Raw genomic sequence first — 19,982 nt, 5'->3', positions numbered from 1 at the left:
TCTTTGCATAACTATTATGCTATCTACCCCCCACACCCTGAAGGCAGTGTCTTTAGGACTGCAAAGAGGTGGTAGTGGTTCTAAAGAAGAGAAAGACTGGGGGGGGGGGGGTAACATAGTGGTTATGCAAACAGACTCTCATGCCTAAGGCTCCTAAGTTTCAGGTTCAATCCCCTGCGCCACCATAAACTAGAGCTGAGCAGTGTTGTTCTGGTGTTTCTCTGTTTCTCTGTGTGTGTGTCTCTCTCTGAATCACTCTCAAAAATAAAATAGATTAAAAGTATATATATAATTGAAAAAAGAGAGAGAAAGACTCCAGGGCAGTGTGCTGGTATCACACCTGCAGAAAATAGGCAAAAGGGAGCTGGGCGGTAGTGCAGCAGGTTAAGTGCACATGATGCAAAGCACAAGGACCGGCGGAAGGATCCCGGTTCAAGTCCCCAGCTCCCCACCTGCAGGGGAGTCACTTCACAGGTGGTAAAGCAGGTCTGCAGGTGTCTGTCTTTCTCTCCCCCTCTGTCTTCCCCTCCTCTCTCTACTTCTCTGTTCTATCCAACAAAGATGACAATAAGAACTACAACAATAAAACAACAAGGACAACAAAAGGGAATAAATAAATATTTTAAAAAGCATTAAAAAAAAAAAGAAGAAGATAACAGGGGTGTAATTCCATACATTTGCCAACACCAGAGTTGTGTCCCATCTTCTGCACTGGAAGCTTCCCTACCCCTTATCCCTCTGCCTTCTGGGAGTATAAACCAGAATTCTTTTTTTTTTTCTTTCTTTTTCTTACCAGAGCACTGATCAGCTCTGGCTTATGGTGGCACACGGGACTGAACAACCTGCGACTTTGAAGCCTCAGGCATGAGAGCTTAACCTGCTGCGCTACCGGACTCCCACACCCCTGTTATCTTACAATCATGCTAATCATTATGAAATCACTAAAAAAAAAAAGCTCCGTGCAGGGGAACGGAAAACGCAATGTATCAATCTGGACTCCAAAGCAAGATCAGTTACACTTCAGCATCACAATCTTGAGTTCTCTACTTGTAAAATCAAGAGACTGGAGACTTAACAGACACATAAAATATCCAATACAGCCTGGTACACACACAAAATGGGAGAACTGATTTGTAAATAGCTGGAGAGAAACACAAAGCTATTCAACATTCTCTCTGTTCAAATTTCAAGTAGAAAAACAACTGCTATGTTCCGGGAGGTGGCACAGTGGTAAAGCTTTGGATTCTCAAGCATGAGGTCCCGAGTTCGATGCCTGGCAGCACATGCGCCAGAGTGATGTCGGCTTTTTTCTCCTCCTTTCTCATAAATAAAATTAAAAAAAAAAAAAAAAAAGGGAGCCGTCGCTCTCTGACGCCAGCGCCGCCTCTCGCTCGCCTAGCTCCAGCCGAAGGAGGAGGGGGTAAGTAAGGAGCTCTCTGCCATGGCTCCTACAAAGCAGACCGCCCGCAAATCCACCGGTGTTAAAGCAGCGAGGAAGCAACTGGCTACAAAAGCCGCTCGCATGAGTGCGCCCTCCACTGGAGGGGTGAAGAAGCCTCATCATTACAGGAGGCAAGTGAGGCCTACCTGGTGGGCCTTTTTGAAGACACCAACTTGTGTGCTATCCGTGCCAAACGTGTAACAATTATGCCAAAAGACATCCAGCTGGCACGCCACATACGTGGAGAGCGTGCTTAAGAATCCACTATGATGGGAAACATTTCATTCTTTAAAAAAAAAAAAAAAAAAAAAACTCTTCCTGTTATTGGTAGTTCTGAACGTTAGATATGTTTTTTTCCATGGGGGTCAAAGGTACCTAAGTATATAATTGCAAGTGGGGGATAGGGGGCAGAAATCAGGAATTGGCAGTTCTTTCCGTTTTCATTTGTGTGTGGATTTTTAATATAAACGCGGGGACATATAAAGCATTACTGCAAGTCAAAATGTTTCAGTGAACAAGTTTCAGCAGTTCAACTTTATAATAACAATTATAAATAAACCTGTTCCATTTTTCTGGACAATGCCAGCATTTGGATTTTTTTTAAAACAAGTAAATTTCTTATTCATGGCAAAAAAAAAAAAAAAAGAAAGAAAGAAAGAAAGAAAGAAGGAAAAAAAAACTGCTGGCAATTGCTGATGAACTGTCAACACAAGGAGAATATGGACGATGTTGACTTACTAGGAGGAGATATGAAAGCAAAGCAAAGCATCAAAAGAATCAAGCTTTCTGCTAGGGAGAAACCATAGAGATGTAGGCAACAGACTTTTGTGTCTGTGGGGTGCAGGTTGCAGGTTCAATCCTAGAACTGAGAAAAGTTAAAAGATAATTAACTTTAGGAGGGAGATTAGCCTTTTGTTATTCAGCTACCTCACGTTTATAATGCACCTTCATGGCAGGCATTATAGAAATGAGAAGAATGAAAACCTTACCCAGAATACACACTTCTTAGAAAGAAGTTGCCCCAAGTACTCTGTAATGCCCAACCAAAAAGATCTACGTACACCTATGTTCATAGCAGCACGATTTGTAATAACTAAACCCTGGAAGCAACCCAGGTGTCTGTCTTTGCTTTATGTTTGATTCTCTAGGAAGAAGGCCTGTGTTTAAGCAGATGTGGGGAGTGACACAAAATTGTCAGTCACAAGGATCGGGCTGAGGCTATATTGCCAAGGTTCCACCAGAGAAATTTGAGGTTGCAGGTGTATCACAAACTGGTGGGAAGAACTTTTGCTCTTTGTGTACCTAAGGGAACCAGTTCCACAAAACTGTTTTCAATTATCTGCAATTGCAACATGGTTGATAGCTTTTCTTTGGCTTTTTCTTCCAGGCTGGATGGGCAGTTGTTGACACAGTCTCAGTGTGGGGTGAGTGGCAGTTCTAATGGCGACTGCCTGTGCCAGGCAGGCATCAGGGGCAGCCAGGCGGGTCAGATGGGCAGCAGTGAAAAGAACCCATAAAGAAGGACTGCTAGGGGCCAAGTGGTGGCGTGCCTGGTTAAATGCTCAAATTAGAGTGTGCAAGGCCCCAGGTTCAAGCTCCCGGTTCCTACCTGCAGGGGGAAGCTTCACGAGTGGTGAAGCAGGGCTACAGGTGTCTCTCTGTCTCTCTCCCTCTCTATCCCCCCATCCTCTTGATTTCTGGCTGTCTCTATCCATTAAATAAACATAATAGAAAAAAATTAAAAAAGAGGACTGCTGGGAGCTGGACGGTAGTCCAGTGGGTTAAGTGCACATTGCACAAAGCGCAAGGACCGGCACCAGGATCCCGGTTTGAGCCCCAGGCTCCCCACCTGCAGGGGGGGGTCACTTCACAAGCAGTGAAGCAGGTCTGCAGGTGTCTGTTTTTCTCTCCCCCTCTCTGTCTTCCCCTCCTCTCTCCATTTCTCTCTGTCCTATCCAACAACAACGATAAACAGCAAAGGGCAACAAAATGGAAAAAGTGGCTTCCAGGAGCGGTGGACTCTTAGTGCAGGCACAGAGCCCAGCAATAACCCTGGAGGCAAAAATAAATAAATAAATAAAAAGAGGACTTCCCAATTGGAGCCTAGGTGAATGTTGTGGAACTGAGTAGAGAGTGGGTTTTTACTTCTAATATTAGAGGGTTTTCTTTGTTTTGTTTTTAATTTTTTTATATTTATTTTCCCTTTTGTTGCCTTGTTTTTTATTGTTGTAGTTATTATTGTTATTGTTATTGATGTCATAGTTGTTAGACAGGACAGAGAGAAATGGAGAGAGATGGGGAAGACAGAGAGGGGGAGAGAAAGACAAACACCTGCAGACCTGCTTCACCACCTATGAAGCGACTCCTCTGAAGGTGGGGAGCCAGGGGCTCGAACCGGGATCCTTACTCTGGTCCTTGTGCCACTTGCGCTTAACCCGCTGTGCTACCACCCAACTCCTATATTAGAATTTTTGTTCTTGCTGCCTGTAAGTATCTTTTTTTCTTCTTCTCCTTCCCTTCTTCTTCCTTCAAATATTAACTGTGATCTAGGAAGTGGATAAAGTGTTGGACACTGAAGCATGATGTCTTGAGTCGAATTCCCAGTAACAAATAAGAAGGATTGATGTTCTGGTCCTCCTTCCCTCTTTTCCCATTAATAAATCAATAAACTACTACTAAATCAATGAAAATAATTTTAAAAAAACATGCCAAGCTGCTTTCCAAAGCAACATTATAAAGGGGGGGGGATCTGGGCGGTAGCGCAGCGGGTTAAGCGCATGTGGAGCAAAGTGCAAGGACCGGCAAAAGGATCCCGGTTCGAGGCCCCGGCTCCCCACCTGCAGGGGAGTCACTTCACAGGCGGTGAAACAAGTCTGTAGGTGTCTGTTATTCTCTCTCTCCCTCTCTGTCTTCCCCTACTCTCTCCGTTTCTCTCTGTCCTATCTAGCAACAATAATAACAACAACAATAAAAAAACAAGGGCAACAAAAGATAAAATAAATAAGTATTTTTTAAAAATTTTAAATATATTTATTTACGGGCTGATGGCGGCACACAAGTTGAGTGTACATGTTATACTGCACAAGTACAGGTTCAAGGCCCTGGGCCCCACCTGCAGGAGAAGCTTCACACAAGCAGTAAAGCAGGGCTGCAGGGGTCTGTCTTTCTCCCTCTGTCTCTCCTTCCATCTCAGTTTCTCTTTGTCTCTCTCCAATGAATGAATTAAACATTGCTCTAAAGGGCGAGGAGAGAGGAGAAAATTCTGGCACACGTAATGCTGAATGTCAAACGCAGACATCCACTGTGCCACCTCCCAGGCCACTAGCTTATTTTCTTTTGTTGTCATCTGAGTTCCAAGCCTTTTTCTATGCTGGTTTTACTATGTATCCTATGTTTTTTGTTGTGATCACGTGTGTGGAAAGAAAACAGAAACTGCTAACCTGCTATCATTACTTGGAACTTCACCTCTCCAGACCCCTAGCCCACTAGGGAAAAGACAGAAACAAGCTGGGGGTAAATATCGACCTGCCAATGTCCATGTCTAGCAAAGAAGCAATTACAGAAGCCAGATCTCCACCTTCTGCACCCCCAAGAAAGAATTTCGGTCCATACTCCCGGCAGAGGAGAAATGATAGGGAGAAGAGGAACAGAGGGCTCTGAACTCCAACTCCATCAGGACACAGAGAGAAAAAAGGAAGGACATTCAGAAGTAGTAACAGGTGTAGGTGTGACTTTCAAAGGGAAAGATGGGACTGTTAAAGAAAAAAAAAAAAAAGAACAAACATATACAAATATAGACAGTTGTAGAAATAATAGTTAACCCATATCTGCAACCCTGTAGCTTCCAATGATGGGAATGAGGATACAGAACTCTGGTGGTGGGAACAGTGTGGAATTATACACCTGTTATTACACAAATGTTAATATAAAGTCACCAATAAAATTAAAAGAAAAATCTCTCTCCTACCATGCTTATAATAAGGAATCACTTATTTCCAAATACAAGTAAAAAGGATTATATGTGCGTTGATATTTTATTTTTATTTTATTGGGTAGAGACAGAGAAAATATGGGTGGGTAGGGGGGAGATATAGACATAGCAAAAAAGACACATGCAGAAGGCCTGGTTAAGTGTGCAAGGACCTAGTTTCAAGCCCCTAGTTCCCTACCTGAAGGGTAAGTGCTGAAGCAGAGCTCAGGTGTCTGTCTGTCTGTCTCCCTTGCTCCATACCCCTCCCCTCTCAATTTGTCTCTAGCCAATAAATAAAATTTAAAAAGAGAGGCACCTGCAGCACTTCCTTCACCATTTATAAAGCTTCCCTAATGCAGCTGGGGATAGGGGGCTCAAACCTGGGTCCTGGTGCATGGCAACAGATAAACTCAACCAGATGAGTTACTGTCCAGTCCCTCAAGGGAAGCTCTTAAAAGCCAGCTTAGTAACTTGTTTCTAGGCAAGTCTTCCTTAAATCAACTCAGAAAGTTAGGACTTTTCTGAAGACATTGCATGCTCGTCTTAGTAACATTCTAGGCTTATTGCATAGGAAAGAATTTGAAAAAGTCTGACTGAGTAGCCCACCTGATGTCAATTTAATTCAATCTCCTTTTGTCTCTCTAAATGGGGTAAAAAACAAACAAAACATGCTATCATCTAGACCAGAACTTGTTTCTAGGTTACCTAGGAAGTAATGGGTAACCTGATTTTCAAAAACAGGAAATGGGAAAAAAAATTTAAAAATTAAAAGGTGAGCTGGGGAGACAGCATACTGGTTATGCAAAAAGACTTTCATGCCTGAGGCTCTGAGACCCCAGGTTCAATCCCCAGCACCACCATAAACCAGAGCTGAGCAGTGCTCTGGCCTTTCTGTGTCTTTCTCTCTGCATCTCTCTCATTAAAAAGTAAATAAATTATTTTCTTAAAAAGGTCGTTTTAGCAGTCACTGTAACTGACCACTATTTAAGTCCCTCCTACCTCCAAGCCAAGTTAACTGATAATTTGTTTTGACAGCCCAGGTCAGCCTTTATTAATCTTGGCTACCTCAAAGAGAAGCTAATGGAAGTGGCTGCCAGGGAGATAATCTGGCTTTCACCCAGCTCCCTGATTTTCTTTCTTAGCTGTGTTTTCCAAGCAGTCTGACTCAAAAGTCCCTAGCGGCAAAATACTGTGTGAAGTCGAAACAATAAAGTAGTATAGAGTGCTAACCAGAACTAGCAGCTCCAATAAGCATGGCCTAACGGACTCCATGAAGTTTAACATTCTCCTGCTTATTTCTAAGTAATGAGCCAGTTCCCTACATTATTCAAAAGATTGTAATTATTTTATCTGGCATCAGAATTTCAGATGCTACCTTGGCCAAATACCAATTTCACTACTTTTAAAGTGCTCCAATTCCGAAATAAATGGGTTTTTACAGAGTCAGGTGTTGACGCACCTGGTTGAAAGCAAATGTTAAAGCCCCTGGTCTCCACCTGCAGGGGAGAAGCTTCACAAGTGGTGAAGCCGTGCTGCAGGTGTCTCTCTATCCTCCCCTTCCTCTCAATTTCTGGCTGTCTCTACTAAATAAATAAAGATTTTTTTTTTTTTGCCTCTAGGGTTATTGCTGGGGCTTGGTGCCTGCACTATGAAACCACTGCTCCTGGAGGCTATTTTTTCCCTTTTGTTGACCTTGTTGTTTATCATTGTTGTTATTGCTGTCGTGGTTGTTGGATAGAACAGAGAGAAATCAAAAAAGGAGGGAAAGACAGACACCTGCAGACCTGCTTCCCTTCCCAGAGGCCACTTTTTTCCCCTTTTGTGGCCCATCATTGCTGTCGTTATTATTATTGTTGTCACTACTGTAGGTTAGGACAGACAGAAACTGAGAGGGGAGAGGAAGACAGAGAGGGGGAGAGAATGATAAGACACCTGCAGACCTGCTTCCCCACTTGTGAAGTGGTAGGGAGCCAGGAGCTCGAACCGAGACCCTTACTTGGGTCCTTGCGCTTTGCACCATGTGCGCTTAAGCCTCTGCACTACCATCCTGCACCCTCAGTTTTTCTTAAATTAGGTTTTCAACATTTGAAGTAAGCAAAAAAGTAAAGCTTACCATGACTCGTGTATTTATTTCATTAGCAAAAATAAGGCCGCATAGATTAAAAATTTCAAAATCTAATTTTTTTTTTTGTCTCCAGGGTTATCACTGGGGCTTGGTGCCTGCACCACGAATCCACTGCTCCTGGAGGCTATTTTTTAGGCTATTTTTTCCCCTTTTGTTGTGCTTGTTGTTTATCAGTGTTGTTGCTACTATTATTATTGTCATCGTTGTTGGATAGGACAGAAAGAAATTGAGATGGGAGGGGAAGACAGAGAGGGGGAGAGAAAGATAGACACCTGCAGACCTGCTTCACTGCCTGTGAAGCGACTCCCCTCCACGTGCGCTTAACCCGCGGCGCTACCGCCCAGCCCCCCAAATCTATTTTTTTAATATTTATTTATTCCTTTTTATTGCCTTTGTTGTTTGATTGTTGTAATTATTATTGGTGTCGTTGTTGGATAGGACAGAGAGAAATGGAGAGAGGAGGGGAAGACAGAGACAGGTGAAAGAAAGACACCTGCAGACCTGCTTCACCGCCTGTGAAGTGACTCCCCTACAGGTGGGGAGCTGGGGCTCGAACCGGGATCCTTATGCCAGTCCTTGTGCTTTAGGCCACGTGTGCTTAACCCACTACACCAGACTCCCAAAATCTAAATTTTTATAGATTTTTAATGTGAAAAACATCTTATATACTGTACATGTTCAGTGTTTTATTTAAAAAGTCTTTCCTTGGGGTTGGGTGGTGGTGCACCTGGTTGAGCACACATGTTACAATACACAAGGACCAGGGTTTGAGCCCCCAGTCCCTACCTGTAGGGAGAAAACTTCATGAGTGGTGAAGCAGTGCTGCAGGTGTCTCTCTGTCTCTCCCTCTCTACTACCTCTTTCCCTCTGGATTTCTGACTGTCTCTATCCAATAAATAAAGATAATAGAAAATTATGGGGCCAGGTGGTTGCGCACCTGGTTGAGCACACATGTTAACAATGCACAAGAATCTGGGTTCAAGCCCCCGGTCCCCACCTGCAGGAGGAAGGCTTTCTGAGTGGTGATGCAGTGCTGCAGGTATCTCCTCCTCTATGTCCCCCCCTTCCCTCTCGATCTCAGACTGTCTCTATCCAATAAAGACAATGAGATAAACAAATAAAATAAAACAAAAAGGTTTCCTCTAAAGGCCTATTTTGCACTATATTATATATTACATAGTATGTATGTGATTTTGGGGGGTCACCTACATAATTGCTGGGGTTCAGTGTCTACATGACAATTCCACCATTCCAGGTAGCCTCTTTCTACCTTTCTCTCTCCCCCCCCTTCTTGTAGAGACAGAAAGAGAGAGGGAGTGTGGAGAGGTTGGGAGAGAGAGAGAGACACCCCTACAGCACTGCTCCATGGCAGTGCAGGTCAGGGTCTGGAGCACCTGCCCATGTGCATTGTATGTGAACTCAGTCCCGTGTGATTTCTTTCTTTCTATTTTTGCCTCCAGGGTTATCGCTGGGACTCGGTACCTGCACCACGAATCCACTGCTCCTGGAAGCCATTTTTTTCCCCATTCTGTTCTTGTTACTATTATTGTTACCATTGATGTTGTTGGCTAAGACAGAGAAATCGAGAGAGATGGGGGGGGAGAGAAAGACACCTGCAGACCTGCTTCACTGCTTATGAGGCGACCCCCCTGCAAGTGGGGAGCCAGGGGCTCAAACCGGAATCCTTAGGCCGGTCTTTGCGCTTCGCACTGTGTGTGCTTAACCCGCTGCGCTACCGCCCTACCCCCAGATTTCTACAACAGTGTTCAACAGTGACAGCTGAGGTGCCCAACAACGGCAAGCAGTGACTTATGGTGGCACTTAGGAAGAGCCTCTGTCTTTATTTTGGTGGTTTTGTGGTTCTTTGCTACCAGGGTTATTTCTGGGGCTCAGTGCCTGCACCATAAATCCAGGTCTCCCAGAAGCCATTTTTCCATTTTTTCTTTTATTTGAGAAATTGAGAGGGAAAAGGGGAGATAGAGACTACTTGTGAAGCTTCTCCCCTGCTGGTAGGGAGCAGGGCTTGAGCCCCCAGATCCTTGCAAAAGGAAACAAGTGCGCTAAACAGGGTATACCACCAATGGACCAAGTCTGTTTTCAAAAACAATGCAACACCTAATAGATATGACACTAAATATTATCCTTAAGGTGTCTGAACTTGACCACTTAGTGTAATGAATAGTTAGGCACTTCTTCTGGCATAAGGGTACAATGGAAAAAGGTACCAGAGTCCTAAATTATAATGAACTAACAGGGTTGGTAACCCATAGGTCTTAGGTTGTCGTTTTTTTTTGTTTTTTTTAACGATATATTTTTTTAAATTATTTATTTAGTTGCCCTTGTTGTTTTATTGTTGTTGTTGTCGTTGTTGTTGGATAGGACAGAGAAAAATGGAGAGATGGGGAAGACAGAGAGGGGGAAAGAAAGATAGACACCTGCAGACCTGCTTCACCGCCTGTGAAGCGACTCCCCTGCAGGTGGGGAGGCGGGGTCTAGAACCAGAATCTTTCTGCCAGTCCTTGTGCTTTGCGCCACCTGCACTTAACCGGCTTTACCACCGGCCCAACTGCCATGGTTGTCGCTTTGTTATGGCATATCTACCAGCACAAGAGTCTGAAGATTGACTCAGAAAGACATTACGTTATGTGTTCTAAAAGAAGCTTGTGAGAGTCTGCATCTACTGTGAATTCCACGGGAGGGTGAATGAGCAAACGAGCGCCCCCTATGGGCTAGAACATTCTAATTATTATCTTTTATTAATTTATTGGATAGAGACAGCCAGAAATCAAGACGGAAGGGTTTGAGAGAGGGGGAGAGAGACAGAGAGATACCTGCAGCCCTGCTTCATCACTCGTGAAGCTGTCCCCCTGCGGGTGGGGACCGGAGACTCGAACCTGGGTCCTTGCACACTGTAACATGTGCGCTCAACCAGGTGCGTCACCACCCGGCCCCCCCTTTTTTTTATTATCTTTTATTTATGTATTTGACAGAGACAGCCAGAAATCAAGAGGGAAGGGTTTGAGAGACAGGGAGAGAGGAAAAGAGACAGAGAGAAGGGCTAGAGCCTTTTTAGAGCAAGTTTTACGATACAATTCCAGATTACCAACAAGAAAAACAAGAAAAGGGAAAAAGCTGGAGCAGCAGGAATTAAGACAAACAGCGGTACCTGCATAAACAGCTTTAGGATACAGGAAGAGGTGACTGCTCTTTATGGAACTCAGCATCTATGCTGTTACAGTCTCAGCAAGCTACTGATTCTCCCCAGCCATCTTTGGAATCATCTGATCCAGGGTCTTTTGTTTCCTAGATGCCTTTGCTTGGTGACCCTTTAATGTCTGGGGACTCTGCAGATAACTTTACTGCCTACAGCAGCACCCACCAGATGCTGGGTTAGGTGTCAAGCATATACCACATCTGAAATCATCAGCGACCTAGTTGGAATATGCTGCTACATGAGAGGTGTGTCCTTCAAAAGGGTGGTTGGGGGGCCAGGTGGTGGCGCACCTGGTTGAGCGCACGTATTACAGTGTGCAAGGACCCAGGTTCATGCCCCCTAATCCCCATCTGCAGGGGGAAAGCTTTGAGAGTGGTGAAGCAAGGCTGCAGGTGTCTCTCTGTCTCTCTCCCTCTCTATCACCTTCTTGATTTCTGGCTGTCTCTATCCAATAAATAAAGATAATAAAATTTTAAATAAAAGGGTGATTGGGAAAACTGTAGGAAACATTAATCCAGGGGATGAACTCATGTCTCTTCTCCCTCTGAGTAGTAAGTAACTGGCTAATAATATTTATTCTATTTTGGAAAAGAGGTTTTTAAAAAGTGCATATTTAGTTTTCCAGTCAATAAGAACCCCAGTTATCTCTCTACCAAGGTCACCCTGAGACTATTCAGCCTTAGAGAACAGTCATCTGACCTATTATTGGATAGAAATTAAAAGACACAACATGGTATACTGTCAACGTGGATGCCCAGTAAAGACAGGAGAAATGCTCATTACTGCATGCTACGAGGACCGGCATAGAGCTGTGGAAACCAGGGGGAATGACAGAACTAGATCACTGCAAGCATCATTTCGAGCAGACATCTCAGAGAGAATGAGACTCCAGTGTATTTAGTTTTCTTTTTTTTTTTCAATGTTTATTTATTTATTTTCCCTTTTGTTGCCCTTGTTGTTTAACATTGTTGTGGTTATTGATGTCGTCATTGTTGGATAGGACAGAGAGAAATGGAGAGAGGAGCGGAAGACAGAGAGGGGGAGAGGAAGACACCTGCAGATCTGCTTCACCGCCAGTGAAGCGACTCCCTTGCAGGTGGGGAGCGGGAGGCTGGAACTGGGATCCTTAAGCAGGTCCTTGCACTTTGCGCCACGTGCACTTAACCCCCTGCGCCACCGCCCAACTCCCTGTATTTAGTTTTCTAACAGGTGGCAGCATCAATTCCTTTAGTTAGTCAAAAGAATCCTTAGAGGGGGCCAGGCAGTAGTGCAGTGGGTTAAGCTCACATGGTGTAAAGTGCAAGGACCAGCATTAAGTATAGGGAAATCGTGAGGGTGTGATAGAGCTTGGCAGGGCTTGACCTGAGGGGTGCTTCCATCCTGTCAGTCTCTCTCTAAGAGATTGAGCAAGGAGGGACATAGGAACCCCAAAGGTTTGCCATGTCATATCAGACTCCCTACCTCAGAAAACACCCTGCATTTTTCTGCTTCCAGGAGCCTGGCATTCCTTAAAACATTAAGCCAGCTCCCCCTGCTCCATTCCTTGATACTATAGCTCATCCTTTTATTATCTACGTATCAATCCTCTGCTTTGTCTTACAGATGACTAAAGGTCTCCTTCCTAATTCCCCACAGGATATTATTAATCCTACCAGTTAAGCCCCCTAGCAACAGTTGCTAAGGAAGCCCCCTACCATTCCCAGCCCCTTCCAGCTTTCTACGCCCCTTTCCTAACCATGTATGGTACTGTCAAGCCACTTCCGTTTCTGACTTGTCTCTGCCCTTGTCCAGCCTGGAGAAGCGCAGGCAGACCAGGAAGGAGGCTGACTCTGGCCATTGAGGTTTGCACCACGTGGCTTAACCAGGTGTGCTACCACCGGACTCTGGGGGGTTCGGATGAATAAAGAATTGAATTGTCTTAAAACCACGAGTCTGGAGCTAGCTTGCACTGCATTCCTCATCAATAAAGATTGAACTGTGTCCCACTCAAAAAAAAAAAAAAAACCCACGAGTCTTTTCCTGAGTCATCTCTCTCGCATTGCTGAGTGAATAGCAACCCAGGCTGGCTCCAACTCAGAGAGTACGCGCCCGGGAAAAGGCACCCCCCACGGTAGCCCAGCATCTGGTGCCCAACGTGGGGCTGGTCCGAAGGTAGTGAGTTATCACAACTGGTTCTACAATCAGTTACAGCTCAAATGAATAAAGATTTGAATTGCCTTGCTGCCACAAGCTTGGTTCCTGGGTCATCTCTCTCTCTCTCTCTCTCACATCGCTAGTCCAACATGTAAGGATCCTGGTTCGAGCCCCTGGCTCCCCATCTGCGGGGGGGGGGGGGGGGGTGCTTCACAAGTGGTGAAGCAGGTCTGCAGGTGTCATTCTCTCCCCGTCTTCCCCTCCTCTCTTGACTTCTCTCTGTTCTGTCCAACAATGACAGCAAAAACAACAACAATAAAAACAATGATAAACAATAAGGGCAACAAAAGGGAAAAAAATAGCCTTCAGGAACAGTGGATTAGTGGTGCAGGCACTGAGCCCCAGCAATAACCCTGGAAGAATAAATAAATAAATAAAGCAATCCTTAAACATGCAGAATTGTGCTTTAAAAGAAAATCTGGTCTCTAACCCTAAAAAAAAAGTCAGATTACAATCTATATCAGAAGCAAACAGGGCCCCTTGGAGCAATGGCTGATTCCAGATGAGGGACAGGAAATGGGCATAAAAGCTCAGAACAGGGGAGTTGGGCGGTAGTGCAGCGGGTTAAGCGCAGTTGGTGCCAAGTGCAAGGATTGGCATCAGGATTCCGGTTCAAGTGCCCAGTTCCCCACCTGCAGGGAAGTCGCTTCAGAGGTGGTGAGGCAGGTCTGAAGGTGTCTGTCTTTCTCTTCCCCCTCTGTCTTCCCCTCCTCTCTCCATTTCTCTCTGTCCTATCCAACAACTACGACATCAATAACAAACAACAATAATAACTACAACAATAAAACAAGGGCAACAAAAGGGAATAAATAAATAAATATTTAAAAGTCTTTAAAGTTTTTTTTAAAAAAAAAAGGCAAGTTGATACAAAATGACTTAAAGGAAATAATGACCAATAACTATCATGAAGCAATTCCCCCAGGTTTAATTCAACACATTAGGAGAAAAAGTCAACAGTTGGCTCTAGACCATGGCACTGAATCTTAGTTACTACAAACTGGCCAGCTGGACGCTCTTCTAAAGAAAGGAAGCCTATTATCTGAAGAGCTGGCTGGGTATGTCCAGTTGAAGTGCACAATTATTTTTACTTCCTGTTAGGCAAATAAACTTACCTATTGCTCCTTCTTTGCTTTTAAATGGGAAAAAAATAAATTTAAAAAAAGTTTCTGGGAGTTGGGCGGTAGCACAGCAGGTTAAGCGCAGGTGGCGCAAAGCGCAAAGACCGGCATAAGGAATCCGGTTTGAGCCCCTGGCTCCTCACCTGCAGGGGAGTCGCTTTACAGGCAGTGAAGCAGGTCTGCAGGTGTCTCTCTTTCTCTCCCCGTCTCTGTCCACCCCTTCTCTCTCCATTTCTCTCTGTCCTATCCAACAATAGCAACAACAACAACAACAATAATAACCACAACAATGATAAAACAACAAGGGCAACAAAAGGGGAATAGCAATAACAACAACAATAATAACCACAACAATAAGACAACAAAAGGCAATAAATAAATGTTTTTTTAAATTTTGTTTTAAAAGTCAGCTAATTGGACAGAGGTAGATAGCATAATGCAAACAGACCCTCATGCCTGAGGCTCAAAAGTCCCAGGTTCAATCCCCCGCAGCAGCAGCAGCCAGAGCTGAGCTGTGCTCTGGAAAAATAAATAATAAACATACAAACAGTCCGCTGAGAGGCCAGTAGAGTACATGGGAGAGGACCCAGGTCTGAGCCCCTGTTTACTACATGGAAGCACCTGCACCAGGGGATGGTGGAGAGATGGTACAGAGGTTTATAACACCTCCCCGCTTTCTCAGGGAAGAAAGGAAGGAGGAGGAGGAGGGAGGGAGGAATAGAGGGTAGAAGGGAAGTTCCTTAGGAATGATGATGGACTTATGCAGGCATGTGGTTCAGCTAGGAAAGACCAAACAAGGCAACAACAACAACAACAACAAAAACCTACATAATTGGGAGTCAGGCAGCAGTGCCGTGGGTTAAGCAGGCACAGGTGGCGCAAAGTGCCAAGGATCCTGGCTTATTTATTTATAATATATATTTATAATAAATTTCTGCCAGAAATGTCAGAGCTTTCAGTAATACCAGGTTGGACCTATAGATGTAATACACAGCATGAAAATAAGTAGAGTCAGGAGTAGGTTGAATTATTTCATTAATGTCAAAGTGGACATGTCACCAGAATCTAAAAAAGAACAAATGGAAATATAAAATCCTGTCTTAGTTTAGACTTGACGTACTATTTATATTTAGTCCTCACCTGTCTTGTCCATTTTATCCCTTCTAAAACTATACTTTTTTTTGTTTTGGGGTTTTTTGCCGCGAGGGTTATTGCTGAGGCTCAGTGCCTGCACTATGAATCCACTGCTCCTGGAGGCCTTTTTTTTTTTTGGATAAGAAAAGAGAAATTGTAGAGAGAGGAAGACAGAGAGGGGGAGAAAGACACGGGCAGACATGCTGCACCACTTGTGAAGCGACCCCCCTGCAGGTGGGGAGCCGGGGGCTCAAACCAGGATCCTTGCATTTCGTAGTATGTGCACTTAACCTTGTGTGCTACCGCCCGGCTCCTATCCAATTTGTTTTTTTTTTTACCTTAAAAGAAATTGGGAGGAGGAGGAGGAGGAGGAGGGCTGGTGTGGTGGTGCACCTGGCTGAGTGCACGTTATAATGCGCAAGGACCCAGATACCAGCCCCTGTCCCCACCTGCAAGGGGAAACTCTGCAAGTGGTGAAGCAGTATTGCAGGTCTCTCTCTGTGTCTTTCTCTCTCTCTCCCCTCCCTTCCCCTCTCAATTTCTGACTATCTATATCCAATAAATAAATAAAAAGAATACTTTTTATTAAGATAAAGACAGAATGGTAGAGAGATACACAGAGACAGAGCCCAGAACACTGAAGTTTGTTGCATTCAATGTGGAGGGTGTCAGGATGGCCTGGGATGGGATACAGGACAAAGCAGCATACTGTACAAGTGAGAGCTCCTGTCCACTTTGGCCTGTCCCACAGCTACCTTCATTAAGCACTGTGTCAGGCATTGGTAGAAACACAAGGAAGATTGAAATATCTAGGACTTATACTTTTGTTTTTGTTTTTTTTCTTTTGCCTCCAGGGTTATTGCTGAGGCTTGGTGCCTGCAACTCCGAATCTACTGCTGCTGGAAGCTATTTTTTTTTCCCTTTTGTTGCCCTTATTGTTATTGTTGTTATTGAGGTCACTGTTGTTGGATAGGACAGAGAGAAATGGAGAGAAGACGGGAAGGCAGAGCGGGAGAGAAAGATAGATACCTGCAGACCTGCTTCACTGCCTGTGAAGCGACTCCCCTGTAGGCTGGGAACTGGGGGCTCGAGCTGGGATCCCTACTCCAGTCTTTGCACTTCCCCTCATGTGCGCTTAAGCCTCTGTGCTACATTCCAGCCTCCAGACTTAAGACTTTAAAAAAAAATTTGTTTATTTATTTATTTATCTCATCCCTTTTGTTACCATGGTTTTATTGTTGTAGTTATTGTTGTTATTTATGTTATTGTTGTTGGATAGGACAGAGAGAAATGGAGAGGGGAGGGGAAGACAGAGAGAGGGAGAGAAAGACAGACACCTGCTGACTTGCTTCACCACTTGTGGCACAACGGGTTAAGCACACATTGCGCAAAGCACAAGGACCGGCATAAGGATCCTGGTTCGAGCACCCGGCTCCCCACCTGCAGGGGAGTCGCTTCACAACAACATCAATAACAATAATACCTACAACAAAAATAAAACAAGGACAACAAAAGGGAAAATAAATAATAATTTTTTTTTAAAGTTTTATTTACTTATTTATTCCCTTTTGTTGCCCTTGTTGTTTTATTGCTGTAGTTATTGATGTCATTGTTGTTGGATAGAACAGAGAGAAATGGGAGAGAGGAGGGGAAGACAGAGAGAGGGAGAGAAAGGCAGATACCTGCAGACCTGCTTCACTGCCTGTGAAGCGACTCCCCTGCAGGTGGGGAGCTGGGGCTTTGAACCGGGATCCTTACGCTGGTCCTAAAGCTTTGTGCCATGTGCGCTTAACCCACTACGCTACCACCTGGCTCCCAATTTTTAAAAAGTTTTAAAAAAATATGGAGAGGGGGAGTCAGGCTGTAGCGCAGTGGGTTAAGTGCAGGTGGCACTAAGCTCAAGGACCGGCGTCAGGATCCCGGTTTGAGCCCCCGGCTCCCCACCTGCAGGCAGGTCCCTTCATAGGCGGTGAAGCAGGTCTGTAGGTGTCTGTCTTTCTCTCCCCCTCTGTCTTCCCCTCCTCTCTCCATTTCTCTCTGTCCTACCCAACAACAACGACATCAATAATAACTATAACAATAAAACAACAAGGGCAACAAAAGGGAATAAATAAAATAAAATTTAGAAAAAATTTAAAAAATATATGGAGAGGGTACAAAAATTATCTATCTGTAATATTTTTTGAAAAGCCAGAAACTAAAGCATCTAGATTTTAACATCCAGTAAGAAAAAGCAAAACCCTTTTCAATAAACTACTAATCTGTTGATGAGAAAGCAGCTCCTGAGTACATTTTAACAACAATGAAAACAAATGCTAGAGACATTCAGAAGCCATCATAAACTGGGTGAGTGGAGTTCTCCACATGAAATGATAGTATACCTACCGTAGTGTCGTTGCTGGTCACATAAACCAGGACATCAGAAGAGTTCCTGCCAATGATGTATCGGTAGCAGTTCCAAACACAGCTAATCAAGTAACCCTGAAATGAGTAATGATTATTAGAACCTTATTTTCTAGTATCACACAATTTTTAAAATAAATCTTTAATTATTTTTCCATATTTTCCCTTTTAAAAAAAAAAAAAAGATTTTATTTATTAATGAGAAAGATAGGATAAGACAAAGGAAGAACCAGACATCACTCTGGTACATGTGTTGCCAGGAATCAAACTTGAGACCTCATGCTTGACAGTCTAATGCTTTATCCACTGTGCCACCTCCCAAAACCCCCCTCACCTTTTTTTTTAATAACTTTTTTTTTTTAGATTTTATTTATTTATTAATGAGAAACACAGGAGGAGAAAGAGCCAGACATCACTCTGCTACATGTGCTGCCGGGGATTGAACTCAGGACCTCATGCTTGAGAGTCCAATACTTTATCCACTGTGCCACCTCCCGGACCACTCCCCTGCCTTTTTTTTTTTTAATATAACAGAGAAAGAAATAGAGAGGGAGAGACACAGTACTACCTCATCATTCATGAAGCTTCCCTCCTGCAGGTGAAAAAGTGGGGAGTATGTGAAGGAGGGGTGCTGCTTGAACCTGGTTCTTCGCACACAGTGATGTGTGTGCTCTACTGAGCATGCTACCACTCAGCCCCAGCTACCACCATGGTTAAGCTGTTCTACAAAACTTTTCATTTCTATAAATTATATATGTTTTAGTTCTATTAAACCAAAAGACCTTTATGATTAAATGTTAGGCTAAGGAAACATACAACAGTTGTGTAAAAAGGTTGTCATGTCTGAGGCTCAGAGGCATCAGGTTCAATCCTGGAACCACCATAAGCCAGAACTGAGCAACACTGATTAACAAAACAAAAAACAGAGTCAAAAGTGTTGGGTACTGAAGTCGGGCAGTAGTGCAACGGGTTAAGCGCACATGGCACAAAGCGCAAGAACCGGCTTAAGGATCCCGGTTCGAGCCTCTGGCTCCCGACCTGCTGGGGGGGGTCGCTTCACAGGCAGTGAAGCAGGTCTGCAGGTGTCTTATCTTTCTCTCCCTCTCTCTGTCTTCCCCTCCTCTCTCTATTTCTCTCTGTGCTATCCAACAACATCAATGACAACAATAATAATAACCACAACAATGATAAAACAAAGGCAACAAAAGGGGGAAAAAATGGCCTCCAGGAGCAGTGGATTCGTAGTGTAGGCACCAAGCCCCAGCAATAACCCTGGAGGCAAAAAAAAAGTGTTGGGTACTATAACTTCCTGACAAAAGGATATTACTGTAAACTTACTCTATCAGATCACCCTAAAAGAAGGCAAAGCAGAAGAGAGGCAGAGAGAGAGAAAAGACAGCTAGAATATTATCCCAAATGTATTCAAATGTTCAGTTAAGAAGTTGGTTTTCCTTTTAACCTTTATTTATTTATTGGATAGAGATAGTCAGAAATTGAGAGGGGTGGGGGGAATTAGAGGGTGAGTGAGAGAGAGAGAGACTACTTCACCACTTGTGAAGCTTTCGCCCTGCAGGTAGGGACCAGGGCTCAAACCTGGGCCCTTGAGTATTGTAACATGCACTCAACCAGGTGAGCCACCACCTGGCCCCAGTTAAAGTTTAATTACTGAAATCTTCAGTCTAGTTAACAATACATGTTGTTCTTTACTGGGGGAAAAAAAATCCTAGAATTTTTGGGAATTTCACTATAGAAGAAAAAAAAGACTGTTGGGGCATATTAGTTATATGTTATGTTAGGAGATGCCCATGATTTAAGTAGTATACAGCAGATACCTTGTAAGAGAAGAACTTTATCTGATGTGATAGCCCTACAATGACAAACCAGAAGGGCTAAAACAGTGTGAAGTGCCTAGTGTCTGGGACATCCACAAACCCACAGTCAACATTCCCCAGGGCATCTGGAACATCCCATGTATGCACTTAACTGAAGAGCTCCCAGGGGTGAAGCAGGTCTGCTGGTGTCTCTCCTTCTCTCACCCTCTGTATCTTTCCCTCCCCTTTCTTTTCAATTTCTCTCTGTCCTATTTCCAACACCCCAAACCGCCCCCCTAAAAAACTAAGTAGTCCTCAGGGAGAAACGCTGGCTTATTGTCTCTAAAAAACCATCACTCCAGAGTCGGGCAGTAGTGCAGGGGTTAAGCGCACGTGGTGCAAAGTGCAAGGACCGGCATAAAGATCCCGGTTCAAGCCCCCGGCTCCCCACCTGCAGGGGAGTCACTTCACAGGCAGAGAAGCAGGTCTGCAGGTATCTTTCTCTCCCCCTCTCTGTCTTCCCCTCCTCTCTCCATTTCTCTCTGTCCTATCCAACAATGACAACATCAATAA

General features: G+C 44.2%; 1 protein-coding gene across 1 annotated transcript in view; it reads right to left on the bottom strand.

Moving 5' to 3' along the window:
* LAPTM4B (lysosomal protein transmembrane 4 beta) overlaps positions 1-19,982 on the bottom strand; it is a 43,017-nt gene that overhangs the window by 846 nt on the left and 22,189 nt on the right. Inside the window, exon 6 of the mRNA XM_007532698.3 lies at positions 17,581-17,676. Coding sequence (XP_007532760.3) covers positions 17,581-17,676 — 96 coding nt within the window. The remainder of the gene's footprint in view (positions 1-17,580; positions 17,677-19,982) is intronic.

The sequence above is a fragment of the Erinaceus europaeus genome, chromosome 8, assembly GCF_950295315.1.
Source record: "Erinaceus europaeus chromosome 8, mEriEur2.1, whole genome shotgun sequence".
Classification (NCBI taxonomy): Eukaryota; Metazoa; Chordata; class Mammalia; order Eulipotyphla; family Erinaceidae; genus Erinaceus; species Erinaceus europaeus.
This window is presented reverse-complemented; position numbering and strand designations above follow the sequence as displayed.